The 18160-nt window shown below is 40.1% G+C and overlaps 1 protein-coding gene and 1 long non-coding RNA gene across 3 annotated transcripts in view; one reads left to right on the top strand and one right to left on the bottom strand.

The window, feature by feature from the left end:
• The window catches only part of pdss2 (prenyl (decaprenyl) diphosphate synthase, subunit 2), a 40697-nt gene that overhangs the window by 16134 nt on the left and 6403 nt on the right, over positions 1-18160 (bottom strand). For both annotated transcript variants that reach the window (XM_015043185.1, XM_015043186.1), the window contains exons 2-3: positions 13949-14083; positions 6110-6308 (exon numbers count right to left, since the gene is read on the bottom strand). In XM_015043185.1, coding sequence (XP_014898671.1) covers positions 6110-6308; positions 13949-14083 — 334 coding nt within the window. The remainder of the gene's footprint in view (positions 1-6109; positions 6309-13948; positions 14084-18160) is intronic.
• On the top strand, positions 1011-2495 carry LOC106953998 (uncharacterized). The gene is made up of 2 exons (XR_001426285.1): positions 1011-1987; positions 2060-2495. It is a non-coding gene; the product is annotated as an uncharacterized LOC106953998 (long non-coding RNA).

Here is an 18160-nt window from a genome sequence, read left to right as displayed (position 1 = left end):
CTCATTTTTTACCTGATGGGGGGTCTCTTCTTGGCGGGCCGGGGGGAGGGGGGGGGAGAGAGACCTGTTTTTTTTTTTTTTTTTTTTTTTTGTGGAAAGTATCAGATTAACTCTCCCTCTTACTCCATTCCCAAATCCAGCCAGATCGTGTTTTGCCCACAGAATTGAGAGGGGGGAGAAATCGGAGCCGTGTGATGAGATTATTTTACAGTTTATACAAGCAGCAGCATAAGTTTCCTCTCAAGGCCACGACACATAATCTCCATCATTTTCAGTGTAAAAGAGGGGGAAAAAAATCCCAAACACTTCCAAATCTGCTCATCCATCATCTTTTTTTTACTAAAAAGATCTGAAGCCCAGGAAATAAATATAAAAGTCTACGTTTACTCAGGAGGAGAAGCATTCAGCCTGTTATAATTCCTCACAAAATTAGATCCATACTGTAGATTTTAGCTAAAAAAAAAAAAAAGACGGGCAAAAAGGCTGACCGTGCAGTTTGGAGGCATGAAGTAAAGTTGGAAAATTAAGATGGGAAAAATGGCAAAAAAGGACTTAAATTATTACAGTTTTTGTTTTATTATGTACACATATTTAAAATCAGTCCTTCAAGCCCTTATTGTCAAGCTAGTTATGATAAACAGGTGAGCAGGGTGAGGACCGCAGGTATTTCCATGTCTTGTACATTAGGACAAAGCAGGAGAAATGTTTTCATCTGCAGTTAAAAGACAAAGTTCTTGACATTTGACATTTCAACCCTGGTGTTTGACCAGGTTGTGGCAACAAGCAGCTCAAATGAGCTCAGCTCAGTCTGAGGGAAGGATGAGCCACTGCTTCTTCCTCCTCCCTTTCATCTTTTGTTTTACGGATCATTTTCTTATTTCATTTCCTATTTGTTGTCATTTCAATTGTTCAGGCAGACAGAAAAGAATGAGGAGGCCCCATTGAGATGAGAAACACGGACGGACGGACGGACGGACGGACGGACGGACGGACGGACGGACGGACGGACGGACGGACGGACGGACGGACGGACGGACGGACAGACAGACAGACAGACAGATAGATAGATGGATGGATTAATGGATGGGTGGATTAGTATAGACAGATGGATGCATTTATTTTAGCTCACATTTATTCTTTAACGTCTTATCCTAAATTCGATTATGACATTAGGGTTTCATGAAACATTTGAAGTTTTTTTTTGTTGTTTTTTTTTTGTCTTCTGCCCACACTGCCTACATCTGTAATGACAACCGGAGGAGGACAGGAGGAGGTGACGTCTTTGCAAATAGACCCAAGAACTCAGGAAATAATTGGGGAGGCAGCACTGACAGGTGTCCAGTCCGACGCTCCGAGTGACAGCGACGCTGCTGAAGGCTCATCCACAAATAATGATCTGCTGTCAGATGTCACAGCCATTTACAGACACACCTGTAAGTTTGAGACGCAATTTGCATGATGGAGATCACAACTATAAATAGAATAAAACTCATTTATTTCCTTTGTAAACTTTTTTTTCCTAGTGTAGTCTTTAAGGATTGCAATACTTTCTAAATGTGAGTAAATTATTAGCTTTAAAGCAACAGTTTTCCCGAATGAAGCTGACCGCTAATGAATTTAAAATGAAAATAAGATCAGGAAAAACATGCATTTCAGACCATAACACTGAAAATAACAGAATGTCTTACCCAGTGGCCATAAAATGTATAATTTAGCCCCTAAGGTTTAAACATATTGGGAAACAAACTGGTTGTGACTGTTGGGATCAGTGTTTTGTTTTGTTTTTTTTTGTAATCTTGGGGTTGGGTTTTGTTTTGTTGCCTGCTGTTTCCTCACCATCCACCAGAGGTCCGCGATGGGCTTAGCCCCTGGAACATGCGGTGGCAGACCCTGTTGACGCACCTGTGGCTAATTTGAAGAGGGCTGAAGTGGAGTATTTATGCTGCGGCTGGCAAACACTCCGGTGCCTGAGTGTTAACCTAGAATGGTAACTTTCCCTGAGCTAGGCCCTCTGAGTTATTCACCTGAGTGATCTCCCGATGTGTTTCCCTCTCGTCAGGTTTTCAGCCGTCTCCCAGCGTGTAGCCTGTGGATACAAGTCTCCGAGTGATCTCCGCTCCGGTCAGCCTCCCGAGGAACCGTTACTCCCTCTGACGCCTCAGGTAGTACCTGTTGGAAGCCAGTACCCTCGCCCCTGGATGAATCGAGCTCTCCGTTTGCCAACCGTCCGCTACAGCTGCTCTTACCTGCCCGTCCTCCAACGTGCTCCGCTCGCCGGATTAGCGAGCTCTGGACCTCAGCCCTCCGATGCAACAATCAAACCCATTCCACCCCTTATCCAAGTAAGATTCACCGACTTTCTCTGCATTATCCTTCTGCCACCGACTGCTATTCACATCTGTCCTCTCATTTAACAGTTGATGACCTTGCAGTTCCAACCCCGTATCCAGATCTCCCCACCACTTCTCTTTATTTAATAAACTTTATTATTGTGATTCGCTCAACTGGTTGTGTTCTTGCATGTGGGTGCGTTCACTAGGACCCACTATGACAGTGACAGCATTATTGAATTCCAATTATGATTTTTGTTGCAATTTTCTTCAATCTTGTCCTTTGTCGCAATGTCAGTTCAGTTTTATTAATATCCCAGGGGAAATTGGTTTGTAGCATAACACGAAAAAACAGAAAGAACAGCACAACTACAAAAATAAGCAGAAATAACTGATCATGACAATGTCCAAATACTCTTAAATGCTTGTACATCACAGCTTTTAGTAGCCTGAGGCACTGCACACGATGCAATATGAAAATGGCTTCCTGTGAGCTTCAGAAAGTGGATCACTAACATTTATCTTGGCAGTGAAAGTACGGCCTTATGGTATTGGCATGTAAAGCATGAATGTGTGAGACTTAACAATGAACTGTGGCACACTTTAACAATGAATTCAACTTAATGCTAGTAACGTTGCACACAGATGTTGTGATGATTCGATTCAATGTATCGTGAGGCTTCTTACCCTCGCTGAGGCGCAAAGAGGAAAATCTGGAGAATTAACTCTAGAACTGAATCTCCTTTATGTCTGAGACCTGGTTCTGGTAATGCTTCCTCAAGGACCAGGGTGTGTCTCTGCCCAAAGTGGAGAGTTTAAGTATCTTGGTGCCTTGCTCAAGAGGGATTTGACAGATTGAGAGTTGGAGTTGTTGCTTTGGTTTGTTGTGCTAAGCAGGAAGGCGCAGCTTTCGATTTATTGCTACATCTACTTTACAACCCTCGCCAGGACATATTGATCATAATAAAAAAAAGAAGTATCAGCTGAAATGAGTTTTCACTCTGGGGTGCTGGACTCTGCCAGACGGAGGGGAGAGATTTGGATCCTCCAGCCTGAAAGGTGTTCCGGTCATCCGCTCAAAGCGTCGATCTCGACCAAGAATTTAGCTTCAAGAATTCAGAAAATAGCTTCAAAATTGCTACATGTAGAAATTTTAGTCCTTCAAACAAAACCAGTTTGTGTCAATTTTAAAACAGAGTTGAAATAACCTAGAGGTGGAAAAATAAGCAGAGCATAACATCTCCACTCTTTTCTTTCACAATGTTCTTACACCTCTTTAGCGGCTTTAGGATCTAAGCCACTAAAAATATATACATCAACCGTGGGCAACGAGGGAAGTGAAAGTCTATCTATCAGCTCAGATTTATTATTGGAGTGCAGAGTTTGCATCTGTGGAACTCGAAGTATTACATCCTACCACATATTGCTTCCAAGCGGTCTTTTGGGATTGCGATATTGCAAACACTGATATTGCAATGATATAAGATTGGATATAAAAAAAAAGGTAACACTTTATTTGAAGGGGGGTGAATAAGACTGTCATGACACCTTCATAAACATGACATAACACATGTCATGAACATGAATAAGCCTTCATGAATATTTATGACTGTTGTCATAAAGCGTCATTCGGTAAATTATGACACTTTTAATACAAAGTTGACATTATTCAAAATGTCTTTATGACAATTTGACATTAACCAGGAAATCATTACTGTTTAAACTTTACCTTTAATAACATAAAGTTACCTAATTTTTAAAGTGCAATCAATAATACTTTTATAACAAATTTATATCAGTAATGATTTCTTGGTTAATGTCAAGTTGTCATAATAAAGACATTGTGAATAATGTCAACTTTGTGTTAAAAGTATCATAATTTACTGAATGACGCTTTATGACAACAGTCATAAATATTCATGAAGGCTTATTCATGTTCATGACAGGTGTTATGTCATGTTTATGACAGTGTCATGTCAGTCTTATTCACCCCCCTTCAAATAAAGTGTTACCAAAAAAAAAAAAAAAACTCATTAATGAGCTGGACAAACACTCAACTCAAAATAATCAAAGATAAACCTCATCACACACATTTAAATAAACAAAAAAGCAGAAATTTAGATTTTTTTTTGTCTGATAAATTAAATTCTTTTCTATATACATCAAAACTGAATATGATTATTACATACAGACCCTGTAGGGAGCTCTAGGTCTGCCTCTTAATCTGAGGCAGAGCCATCCTGAATTATTTTTTATTCCTATCTCATGACCACAGGTGAGGTTTGAAATATAAACTAATAAATTGAGAGGTTCATTTTCTGATTCAGTTCATTATCAACAAGGCATACCTGACCATGGAAGCACACTGTAAAGTACTTCAAAATGAGGAAAGTTGAGCAATTAGGAGCGCTGTGAAGCCTAAAAGAATATTTTTCAGTAGAGGAACAATGTCTGCATATAAAAGATGCATCCTTTAAGTTTACAACCTGTTTTGTGCCTGAAATAAGTTATTTCTATGAATCAACAACAACAAAAGAAACCCTCAAAGCAGACAACATGCATACTTAAGAGCTGAAAAATTATGGTAAGTGGAGTGAAATTTTATAATTGAGAGGTTTTAAAAGGTGTAACACACATTAAAACGTCACCTGAAATTACAAAGCTCCGTGCCTGCTGTGGTGTGCTTTCCCCTCAGTTTACTTCGTTTTGCTAACCTTTTCAAAGCTGAGTAACTGGTAGCTATCAGATGTCCATTAAAAACTTCCACTGTGGGTATGCTTCCTGCGGTTGCTTCAGATTACTTTCACACTGCTCATAAACAGCTCTGCAGGTTTGTTTGAGGGAGGAAAAACAAGCACTGCTGTGTATTTCTGCAGAGACTGATCCTCAACACTGAAGTAGAACGTGTTCCTTCGCCACCCGTTATATTTCTCATGCAGGCTCATCCACCGATGCTGCTTGCACGGTGCGTTTGGTAAAGCACTTCTCGGCTGCCGAGGAGCAGAGATAAAGCCAGACTGTGCGCACGAAAGAAAGGGCAGCGTGAAAGCCGCTTAGGGCCGGCATAACTGTGGAGGTTATTTTGATTCGCTGCCGCATTCTGAGAGAGGAGTGTGGTGACAGCATCTGTCAGCGACGCGTTACCAACGAGGCAGCAGATACGACCTGTGGCGCACCAGCAGCGTTACCTCTGCACTGAAAGACAAAGATGAACACTGAACCTGGAGGATTCCTCGAGAACTCCAGTCACAATTGGTAATATTGTGACAACAACATTAAGTACTACTTACTGCTTTTTCTTTGGGTAACTGTACGGTTATGACGCTGCACTTATAGCCACACAATCACAAACACTGCTCTTGAAAAACATTCCTGTAATGCGCTTCTGTAGGATGCCAGTCACAAAAATATTTAATTATTGATACTCTCACTGAGTATCAATAAATACTGAGAAAATAGTAAAACTAACAATCCCGACAATACGGAAAATATCGTCACAATTTGAATTTGTCGTGACAATAAATGAAAATTCTTACCATGACAAGAAATTCATCATGATAAATGATAAGCGATAAATGTCCACCAGTAGGCAGAAACGAACTGGACATCACCCTGAACACACCATCCCCATGGTGAAACATGGCAGTGGCAGCATCATACAGTGGGAATGTTCATCTCTTGAGCAGGAAATAGGAGGCGTGTCAGAGATAAACGCAGAGCAAAATGGGGCGAAGGTTCATTTTCATGCAGGAAAATCTCCTGTCTTCATCAAAGTCTACCTTAGTGTCGTTGAGCTCGGCCAATCCTGTACAAGCGTTAGCCAGCAGGAAGTCGCCGCTCAGGACCGCCATCTTGTTCCCAAACTCCATGTCCTTCAGCGGTCCGTCTGAGACGGTCCACTCCTTCAGATTTACGATCCCTCGATGTACCAGGAACGCTGTGTGGATGAGCTCTGTGATTTCTGCCAGGTTCCTCTGACTACAAAGCAAACAAAAAAGAAATAAAAATAAGAGGGAAAAACAGCTTTTCTCGTCTTGCTTTCTAAAGGAGGTTCTCCTGAGACTTGACAGACTAAGAGCTTTTTGACTTTTTGAAATATGCAGTTTACAAAAAAGAGAGCATATGATGCCTTTTTTCTAACGTGCACAAGAGTAAAATACTCTAAAAGACTTCCTTTTCATCTGACATGCAGGTGCATTATGTCACTTATTGTTTATTTCAGTGATTAAAATTTAAAAACTAAGCTCTTTCAGGTTTATAACATATAGTGTGATATATTCCAAAGGATTTTTTCTATTAATTTAGATTAGATAAAGCTGATGAAACTCAAATTACCACTGTTCAGAAAATTCTTAATGTAAAAAAACTTTGCATTTTGACAACATTTTTTATTTCCACTCAACTTTCCAATAATATGCTTGGACACAGTAATCTTTTACCAGCCAGCTCCTTTTCCAGTAATCATTTATGTATATTTTGGATGTAGAAAAACTCAAAAATTATATATTATGGCTTAAATGATTTCTAGGAAGATGTTGCTATTGGCAACGTCAACAAAGAGGGTAAGCCACAAAAAGTCATTGTTAAAGAAGCTGGCTGTTCACACAGCCTCTATCCAAGCTTATAAATAGAAAACTGAGAGAAAATAAAACTTGTGCCAGAAAAAAAGATGCACAAGAACCCATCAGACGTTTCTGTATTAAAAAGTTTATTTTTAATTTTTTTTTTGGGGGGGGAAACAAAACATTGGTTTTTGTTTCATGTAGTGTAAATGTAATAGAAGAGTTTCACTTTTTTTCCCCCAACTATACTCCGTAGAAATTACATACACAAACAAAAAGCATCAATGTGATCAGAACTGTTTACGTCGAGATCCAGAGAAACATTCTCTGCGTTAAAAATCCCTGTTTTTCATCCCCCAAGGCATAAAACCAAGAGACATGTCAGAGATTTCTCCACACAAAGTGTCAGGGGGTTGCATAAAAAAAGAAATTAAACTTATCATTATCAGATAACAGCCATTCTTGATTATGAGGAGAGGGGGGAAAAACGACACAACAGTGGTGTTTGAATAGTCTTTTAGAACAGCCTAAGGGAGGATATAATCAAATGTTGATTCAGTCATTGGTGGGGGATAATTAGGCCTCTCTCCATATGGAAGGCGCTCGCCACGCTGCGACAGGAGGGATCCATCCAGACAGGGTCGGGTGCGCTGATAGCCACTTACGACCTTCTTTCAGCCGCCGTGGAAACCTGATGAGCCGCTCGTCTGCTCCGAGCTACGACGCCTTCCTATATACGCACTCGCAGCCAGGTAATTGCCATTCTCTGCGTCAAAAAGATGTGATTAAAATTCAATAATGTCATGTATTTTGCCCCTCAATCACACCCATTGTCTGGTCGGTTTCGCTGCTTGGTGGCGCACGGCAACAACAGCGTCGTTTCCCCCAAAGAAAGTTAATAAGTTCAGGGCTCAAATAAGAGCAAATTAACAGACTGACAGTCGAATGCACTCGGGGTGAATCAGAGTGATAGCTGCACTTCAAGAGGAGAGCGAGTTGTTACAATGAGACGAACAAAACATTATGATTTTAGGTCGTGCAGGTTTACAACTTTAATTCCAAGTCGACCTCACAATGACCATTTCATCTGAATATTCATAATAAACACGCTTTTTCTTCTGGTTTCTCATGTAAACGATCGATTGTAGGGATTTGTTAAAGAGATCCTCTCTCACTGCAGCCGGATTTCCTTCCACGTTCTGTGACAGAGACTGATGAACAATAGGAAAAAAAAAAGGACACCCTTGTTGGTTCTTAAGGTTTTTAGAAAATTAGACAATTATTTGAAAAAAACTGGGATACAGGGAAGGCTGTATGGACTAAGGTACTATTGTGATATTGATAAAAATTATGATTAAAAAACTAATACTTCCTTTTCTTAGTTGTGGCTGTGACTGCATGTTAGCATTCATAGCAACACAAGCACAAATACTGCTGTTGAAAAACAATCTCAATAGAAATAGTGTTACTCAGGGTGAAATAAAAGTGATTTATAATCACTAATATGCACACAGTAACTGCATTTAATCATATTTTTTTTAATTTACTGATGTTTATTGAAGCTCTCGTGAAACAAACAGTGGAGAAAATAATAAAAAATAACATTTCTGATAATAATCAATCCAACAATAAATCAAAATTATTTTGATAAGAAATCTCTCACGATAAATGGCCACCACTACTGGGACACCCCATCAAAGAAACATATTTAAATGCATATTTAATATACATTTTGACAAGCCTGAGATATTCAGATAACATAATTAAACAATTATTGATTTTTCAGTATATAAAGTGATCTGTCAGAAACAACTGTTGCTGTTCATCAATCTGGAAAAGTTTATAAGGTCATGACTTTGCAAAAAACATCTGTCTGACAGCTGGAGTTTGGTCCAAACTAAACCATCAACAGGACAATGATCCTAAGCACAGCAGTGAATCTACAACAGAAAATAATCAAGGTGTTATACGTCCCTGTCAAACTCAAGACCTGAAACTGATTGAAATGCAGTGGGACCTTAAGAGAGCTGCGTGGAAAAGAAATGAACCTGAACTGAAGAAATGTCTCTACGGCGATGCGAGAGACTGATGAAGTCGTACAGAAAACGACTTCTGGGTGTTGTTGCTGGTTGCCGTGGTTCATGGGGTGTGAATAATCTCCTCCATGATTGTATGACACAAACCAGAGATTGATTATTCAAATAAGCCAGTTCTCCCTGTTAAATAATTAGCAGCAATCTATTAGTTCCCGTTGTAAACTACTTTCTGTTTTTAATGACGCAGACTTGACAGAAAATACTGACTGCATGCTACTGTGTCAGTGTGCCAGGTGTTGATTTGATTACACTCAGCAAAATTAGGCAGAAACATACAATTGTGATTTTTATATTGAGTGCTCTCATTGTGTGTCAATTGATGTTTTCTGCTTTAAGAATTAAGTTTCGAAAGGTTTGAGGTTTTTAAAATTCAAAATGTCTTACAAGAGAAAATATTAATATCGAGTTGCATGGTAACTGAAGGGATCCGAATGACACCTGTGTAACCTCAATTTGCTTATTGTGTTTTTCTTGTGTTCAAAATTAAGTAAAAAACTAAGGAATCCCACACAGTGAAAGCATCATCGGTTGAAACCCGGTGCGCACACACAATCCAAACCCTCCAATCTAGCGGCCCTCATCAGCAGCAGTGGAGCTTGGGGAGGAAAAAGGGGGATAAGGGGGCCGATGTATAAATAGCTTTGGTTCCCAGTTGCATAGCAACCAATGCCATCTTCCTGAGGTGTAACGCCCCCTTACCACGCCCCTTGTCCTGACTGTTCTGTTCCATTTTCCTCCCTCTGCAGTCTGCCTCACATCAAACACAGACTTGCGGATCTAAGTGAGTTCCAGTGTGCGATTTAAAAACCTGGCCTGTCCATCGAGCGGCCAGTTTGATGCGACCGGTGATGTGATTTTCACTGGACACGCACAACAAAAAAATTAAAAGGTGTGGCTGGTGCAAGTTGGACAATCTGCGAGAGTGGCGAGTGTTTCAATCTGTCCATCCATCTATTTATCTTGGTGGTGCTTTGGTGAATCATCAGTGTCAGGCAGCAGAGTGGGAAATGTTTTACAAATGCTCCCTGTCAGAAGGGAGGAGACCATCCCCCGGAGGTTTCAATCACCCCCAAAACCCACCCCACCTCAACTCCCTCAATCCCTCCATCTCGTCATTATCCGAGGTGCTAATGAGCCCAGGAGAGGTGGAGGCAGAGGCAGAGAGGGAGCAAACTAGTGCAAATGAGGTGATCAAATCATGCTGTGTGTGTCTGGGAGTGTGTGTGTGTGTGTGTGTGTGTGTGTGTGTGTGTGTGTTTCAGTTTGGACTATCCATCTCATGACTAGGCGAACGCTGTGTGTTGGAACCAGTGATCTGATGTGTGTGCCAGATCGTGTCGTGATGCGGCTGCGTGGTAACGCACCACCTTCCAAACCAGGTTTGAACACCTTCGCGATGCCGTTTGTTTTTGGGAGGCAGGATGGGAAGGAGAGGTTTCTCAGCAGTCAGGATGCTTGTGCTCAGACATGGCTGCACCACACAGATGTGCCAGCCTGCAGTAAGAAAGAAGCCTTTCAGGCACCAGGAGCACAGCAGTCACTTCTGGAAAACAGTTGGCACACACCCACATGCCTGTCCTGAGCCGCATGCTGGCATCTGGCCTGTGTGTGTGTGTGTGTGTGTGTGTGTGTGGGTGGGTGCATGTGTGTGTGGATGTGAGGAGGCCCAAGCAGACCTCAGAGTGTCATCTGAAGCATTACATTCATATTACATTACCACACTGCGCACCTCGATATGTGTAATAGGTCAATCTATGTTTAAGGCCTAGAATCTGCACGCTTAATCATTTGTTTCTGATGAAGTCGCATTTTCAAATATTTACTCTGTGACCGTTTGCACGCTATGTTAGTTATTAATTATGAGAATAGGGTGTGAGTTAATTACCAGCCTGAAGGTATGTTAAGATTTCACAGTTCTTTCAAAAATAAAATGTTTCCATCACAGTTTCTACAGCTAAAAGTATTTTTAATTCGACTTTTGAAGTAGTTTTGGTCCTCAGTTATTTGAAGCTGCCCACAGCTAGTTGGTTAGCTGAAAAACGGCTACGACAGGTTTTCCTCGGATACCGTGGGACGTCTGTGGCCCAGTGGCTTGAATAGTTGTTTAGCTATCAGAAGATTGAGGGACCGATTCCACCTCCTGCCACTAAAATCCAAAGTTGTCCACCAGTCAGCTTATCATGTGAACAAAGATCTGGTTGTTAGGAAATACTTCCAACCCAATAGAGTTAAATTGATTTGAACTTTAGCTCACTACCAGTGACGTTTACAGTCAGGTTGATGTAGTTCCAGGTGAATTATTAGCTACTATGTGGAGCTAGGTAGCAGCTACACATTATTGCTGCTAAATTATTCCCTTTATATACAAAATTGAAATCTCAGAGGCCACAGTTAGGTTGTTGTATACTTTTTATTTAAAACCATGAAACCGTCAAGCTTACACCATGAAAACAGCCACATCAAACATATAATTTTTTTCCCCATCTGGTGCTTGTTGTCAGAGTTGCAGTACTAAACAGCATTTTTCCTGCATATCAGAGCAGCTGAAAATGCAGGCAGATGGTCCATTGCAGAAGAACACATCTATGTTGCTGTTAGCTCCTTTAAAATTAAAGTTTCCTCTTGCTTAATTGCCCATTTCCACATATTTCAATCAGACTGCAGCAAATCGGAAGCAACCTGCTGCAAAATGTTTTGGAGAGGCACCCGTGGGTTGATGCAGAGAGGACAAGGATGTACTCAATTAGCATAAAATTAAGGGACAGCAGGTCACGTCTGAGAGAGGCTTTTTAAATGTCAATTTATTATCTTGAAAGTGACAGCAGCTGCAAAGCGTGTCAGTATAATAATGCAACTTTATGCTCTCTGGTGAAAGTGTCTGTCCTTTTTAAAGCTGCACAATTAATATTGGAGCTGTAACATTCTTATGGGATCTGTGTAGAGATCTGACCACAGGTCCAAAAATTCAACATGCTGGTTTCTAAGCCACTCTGTCCACACTTTTATCTTATGATACAGGGCTGTGTGCAGAAAAATACAGCTGTATTAAAGTAGAAAACATTTCATTGAAGGAATATAGCTGAATATTGTGATACTGATCGGCATTTTATTAACTCAAATTTTCCTTGCTTTTCATCATGATGACCTCACAACACAAGATGATCTTGATTATCTCTATAACTAGTCCCAACAGCACAATTAAACCAGTGATGGTATGCAGATTATCCTCCTGAAATCAGTTTTTATGATTTCAATCAGAAACGGACTGAGAATGATTATTTGTATATTGTCTGTTAGTATTAATAAGACTGAGTGAAGAGCTTGTCAACAACTTTCCTGGATAACATCACCATTAGCACATTACAGCTTTTTCTTGCAAATGCAGTTCCTACTTAGTGTTTGTTTGAAGGATAACTGGGGAACTGTTTATGTCTGCAGGAACGCTCCCGGTATGTTCATCTGTGTAACATGGATTTATGGCACATCTGTGAGCTGAAACAGATCGGTTTGTGTAACTAAATGCAATGTTCTGTGGAGCAACTTCAAAAAGTGACAGCAGAGAGGACTCCCAGCGATCGCTAAACTCTGTCATGGAAGATTAAGTTGTTGTTTTTTTCGCAGGAAAACAAAAGGTGGTACAACCAAAACTTTATGTCAGCATATGCACAATTGGGCAGCAATAAGATACCCAGCGTGCTCCACACTCAGCTAAAAGATACGTCTAGGTGAATGTAAACATCACTGATAGTGGAGAAAAATCTGCTGACATCCAAATGGTTAATCTGTAGCATCCAATCAGCTCAATCATATAAAATATAAGGTGGTTGATGAGATGGGATTTTTCCAGCAGCTGCTTATGCTGCATTCAGGTACAGCTGGGAGACTAGGTTGTCACAAGGTGATGTTTTATCTTCAAATATGGTTCCAGTCTTATGAAAAGTTGCTAACATTATATGGACCATTTTGATGTGGTTACATTGCTTTGTAATCCACCAATCTTTTCAGATATTGGCAATGCCTGCTTATGCTACTTCAGTCATTGAAATAAATCCAACCAAATCTTCAGGTAGTTTTATACTTTGCACTTTTTAATTTTTTTATGACATAATAAAATCAAATTAGTAAATGTATGTGATTGAAGTGTACTGAAAACATTTCAAATTGTGGCTTTAACAATTGAGAACATACCGAACCGTGACTTCTGTGTACTGCTACACCCTAAATATTCACATTACTCCTCAATGTTCAAATAAAATATTTTTAGTGGATGATAGTAAAAAAAAAAAAAAAGAAAAAAACCAACTCCTCCAAACATCACTTTGCATAAAGTAGATTTTTCTTAGAGTAGCTTCCATAAACGGTGTGAGCGAGGCTCAAAATGAGATTTGTATTTTTGTTAGAATTCATCAGAATGTCAGATGCTTGTTCATTTTCTTTATTCTATTTTACAAAAGGTAAATTCTCCCATCCTACCTGGGCCCACACTGTCTCCAGAGGATGAGGCAGAGCTGGTGTGGACGATAACCACAGCAGACAAGGTAGAGTTACCTGACTCCAGACTCTTATTTCCCTGTTTATCCTGAAGCTGCCACATAACTGGGACAAAAGCGGGATCGCCTGTCTCGGTCTGCCTGCCGAGCGCATTTATGGCCCTGCACTGCGATGCCACAGATGTTCACTGCCCACAGTTTCCTCTCAGGCAGCAAAAACATCCACAGAGAAGTGACAAACTAGCTGCAGTGGACTGGGAGTGGGAGACTGGTGGGTGATCCATTTATCTAAAGAAAGAAACATCAGCTGCCCCTATACTAGTAATGTTCTAAAAACCTTGTTTCTTCCTGTAAAGGAAGATTATGATTCTTTCTTATGTCAGACCCTCAAAATGTGAGGTGAATAATTTCTAGAAACAAGCAAACATTTAGTAAAATCATCCATCTGCTCTGGTTCAGCCTCGAATTACCTTGGGTAGATGCCGCTGACCATGTCCTTAGTGAGGAGCTCTGAAGCTGCGTGGCTCGGTCCTGCTGCTTTGGACAGCAGCAGGACAATCAGTCCTCTCATCTGAAGATTGTTCTTGCTGTCATAGACGAAGCCTCTGCAAAGAGACGCCAACAGATCACTGAGCTTCAATCACACGATGTAGGAGTAAAGTACAACAGAAAGGAAATAATAAAAGAGAAATGTACCAACAGTTATCAAATAATCAACATGTATGTATTAACATTGACATCCTGCATAAATCAGTTTTTCTATAGAGGTCCTCTTGAGTGAATTTGCTACTTGTTTAGCCCATTTGTTATATTCATCAACTACATACAAGCTGGGGTTTTTTTTGTTGAAAATATGATTTTTATGGCTGCTTTTAGAGTCAGATATTTATTTTTTTTGATTATCTGCATATTCTCAACATAGACTTTGGGGAAGAGTACTTGGCTACCATTTCATGGGTTTGATATATTTCCAACAACAGGAATGTTTCCTCCTAATGTTTGCTTAGGTTGAGGAAATGCATCGTAGCAACGATCAGATGCAATCTGCTGGTTTCCTTTAAAATCAGAGGTGTTGCAGTTCAAAACCGATGAAAGTATGCAAGGGGATCGTTGACTTAGATGTATTTTTTTTAACCCTTTTAAAAATAACTTTAAACATTTTTTTTTTTGTAAAATGCAGTCTTAGCTTAAGGATCCAGATAAGGAAATGTCACATAAGTCCTGCTGCTGTGAGTTTTATTCATGGTTATTAATGACTAATTAATGATTAATTAATGATGATAGGTCTGTTACCAATACGCTGAAATTAAATGAAAAGGTGTTTCAGTAAAGTGTGAGCTAAAGGGTTTGCACACTTCTTGCACCTTCTTCGTTTTTTTTTTTTTTACATTTCTTCTCAATACATTTTTTTTATTTAAACAAGGTATAAGTTGCATTAAATGTGGAAAAGGTGTCATTACTTTTGAATCTCAAAAATCTGTTCTGTTGACAGCGTTGTGCGTGCACTTTGATGCAGTCAGAAATAATCTTGTGATTTATTCGTTTTATGTTGGATTTAAAGATGTTACTCTATCAAATATGTATGATTTTGTATGTAGTGGTCCTTATAGGAGAACAAAATGAATAAAATGAATTATCAGATCAGATATCTGATTATTCTTGGTAAATCTAGGTGAATATTTTTTATTATTTTAAGTTTTAAGGTGATTATATTTGTTATTTTTTTAAATGATCATAGCTGAACTGATGCAGTATGTAAACCAAATTAAAAAGGGGAAATAAATATTAATCTGCACTATGATTTTTTTGTATATATTTTACAAACAAATGTCAGGTTTTGACCACTTTGTATGATAAAAAAAAAAATCTGCTAAATTTAGGAGAAAAAAAGATAAAAGGATCAGCAGAGCTTAGGGAGTTTGCCGTGCATTTTCTAAAAAAACAAACAAACAAAAAAAAAAACATGAATTTAATTGATCAGTTTATGTTTTATTCTGAGGTATTTAAAGTCAGGGGGTCATTCCCACCCCAACCAGCTGACACATCCACAGCAGCACACACACAAAGCCCAGCGATGGCTGCCTCCATGGTGAGCAGATTAAATATCTTTTTACTCTCTCTGGGGAGCGGTTAGACGCAGCACCTCTAATCCCGTCCCTATGGGAGCCCCTCGTGCCATGAATCACGCTCTCGTTAGGAGCTCCGGAGCAGACAAGCGGTCACGCCCCCCTCCGCTCGATGCCCAGACACGGGCCTCAACAACACCCCCCCATCAACCCTCTCTGACCCTCCCCTGCACCGCAGCGAGGCTGGAGGAGAAGAAACGAGAATCTATAAAACCCTGAAGCTTTTTCTTTAAAAAAAAAAAAAAAAGAAGAAGAAGAAGAAAAAGAGGTAAAAAAAAAAAACCTTTCCCGTCACATAAAATGCGTGAAATTAATGACAGGTCGAGCTCTTCTTCATTACAGCTCCTGAGGAAAAATTTATTGTCACTCTAAATCTTTACTCAACAGGAAAATAGTTGTTAGATCAGCAAGCAGGACGCAAGAACCCGTAAAGCTGCCCCTTTCCTGGCCAGTCTAAGTAAGACAGTGGCCTGAAGGTGGCACATGATTAATATTTATGTCAGCACGCACACCAGAATGCATCAATCAATCACAGCCGGCCTCCTGCAAAGGGGTGGGGACACGACGATGATGTGAAAGAAGAAAGATGGTGAGGGCTACAGTGAAGCTGGAGGAATGGGCTGCTGTCATTTTAAAGGGTTGTGAACAGGTCACCACGCCCTCTGCTCTGCAATCGCAGTGCAGGAATTCAGGGAGCCGCAGCCTGCCAGGGCTGGAGTCGGCGCATGCAAATGTGTCCATGCTCCGACATCTTTTCCTAAACTACAAACTGATAAATGAACGATAACTGTGCAGTTTTCCTCCAGGAGAGAGGTTTGAGCCACCAGCAGACACGGTTACGGGTTAAAATGATACGATAATATCGACCCAGGGTCTTTTTCACTCCACAGTTTACAGGATTTGATTCTCACATTTCCAAAAAAAAGTACAAAGATTTTTATTGTAAACCTGTGGATAGAAATACTGAGCGAGTTTTAGATATTGAAAGCAATATTTCTTGCCAGATTCATAAGACAGACGGAGGATTCGATTTGCTTTCTGAGTTACGAAGGCTGTTGGCCAAATTACTTCTGATTTCTTCTCATTTCTAATCTTTAATGGGACAAATAACCATTTAATTCTTTAAAGGAAGAGTTATTTAAATAATATTTTAAATAAACATAATATAAACATTTTTATCTTGAATAAACATCCTTATTTAATTTTAAATACTAAAAATGTTTAGTCATGTTACTGCTTTTGTAAGTCTAAGAAGTGCTTGGCAACCTAAAAACAGTTTCAGGCAGTTGTTTTGACTCTTTTTGGATTTTTTTCACATTTCTGCTCTTGTTTTAGTGGGATTTTGATGGTACTATGATATGAACGTTCTGATGATTCAATAATAAAGTGAATATGAAGATAAAAAAAAATAAGCATAAGCCTGGGGGGAAGTGAATTTCAGTCCAAGTTAAACTCTCAAGGACTGTCCTTAATGGAAGTAAAGTTTCTTCTCTCTGAGCTGCAGTCCCCTCGCTGTAACTCCACACTTTGGGGCAAAGTTAGCTGAGCAGCAGTTTTTGAGAATGAAAGGAAAGGAAAAACCGAAACCCAACGCCACGAGGGTCTGCCTGTCTGCTATTGTGGATATTTTTATCCGCCCCGCATCTAAAGCCGAGACACAGAGGGAAATACGAACCAGCCAATGCGAGCTGACAGTGAGGAGTCAGACTGTCAAGAGGTCTGCTGCAGCCTTCCCTGCTGCTACAACACCCAAATGGATTGTCATATCAGATTTAGGCGTATAGGTTATTACACCCTTGGGTTCCTCTTTCCATCCTCGTCCGAGTGACAGGATTGTGTTTGAGGACTCTGTCTTCCAGGTCTCTTTCCTTGTTTTTCTAAGTTTTGGTTTATAAATCATAATTATCGATACTTGTGCTGTAAGATGCTGTCTATAAACCAGCACCAGACTGATGACCTCACCTGTGTCCTCACCTGTGTCCTCACCTGTGTCCTCACTGTAAAGTTAGTCAGACTGGAAGATTGAGTCATTTCTTTCTCTTCACCACAAACAAACATCCATCCATTTCATACCAGTTCTTCCATCCACCCAACCATCCATCCATCCAATAGTAGTTCTTCCTTCCATCCACCCATCCATCCATCCATCCACTTCATAGCAGTTCTTCCATCCATCCATCCATCCATCCATCCAATAGTAGTTCTTCCTTCCATCCATCCATCCATCCATCCATCCACTTCATAGCAGTTCTTTCATCCATCCATCATCCATTCATCATCCATCCATCCATCCATCCATCCATCCATCCATCCATCCATCCATCCATCCATCCATCCATCCATCCAAAAACAATTCTTCCAATCAATACATCCATCAATCCCATAATTGATCATCCATCCATATATCCATCCATCCATCCATCCATCCATCCAATAGTAGTTCATCCATCCATCCATCCATCCATCCATCCATCCATCCATCCATCCATCCATCCATCCATCCATCCATCCATCCAAAAACAATTCTTCCATCAATCAATCAATACATCCATCCAC

Source organism: Poecilia latipinna, unplaced genomic scaffold (assembly GCF_001443285.1).
Source record: "Poecilia latipinna isolate Pla-1442-1.1 unplaced genomic scaffold, P_latipinna-1.0 Scaffold620, whole genome shotgun sequence".
In the NCBI taxonomy this organism is placed as follows: Eukaryota; Metazoa; Chordata; class Actinopteri; order Cyprinodontiformes; family Poeciliidae; genus Poecilia; species Poecilia latipinna.
This window is presented reverse-complemented; position numbering and strand designations above follow the sequence as displayed.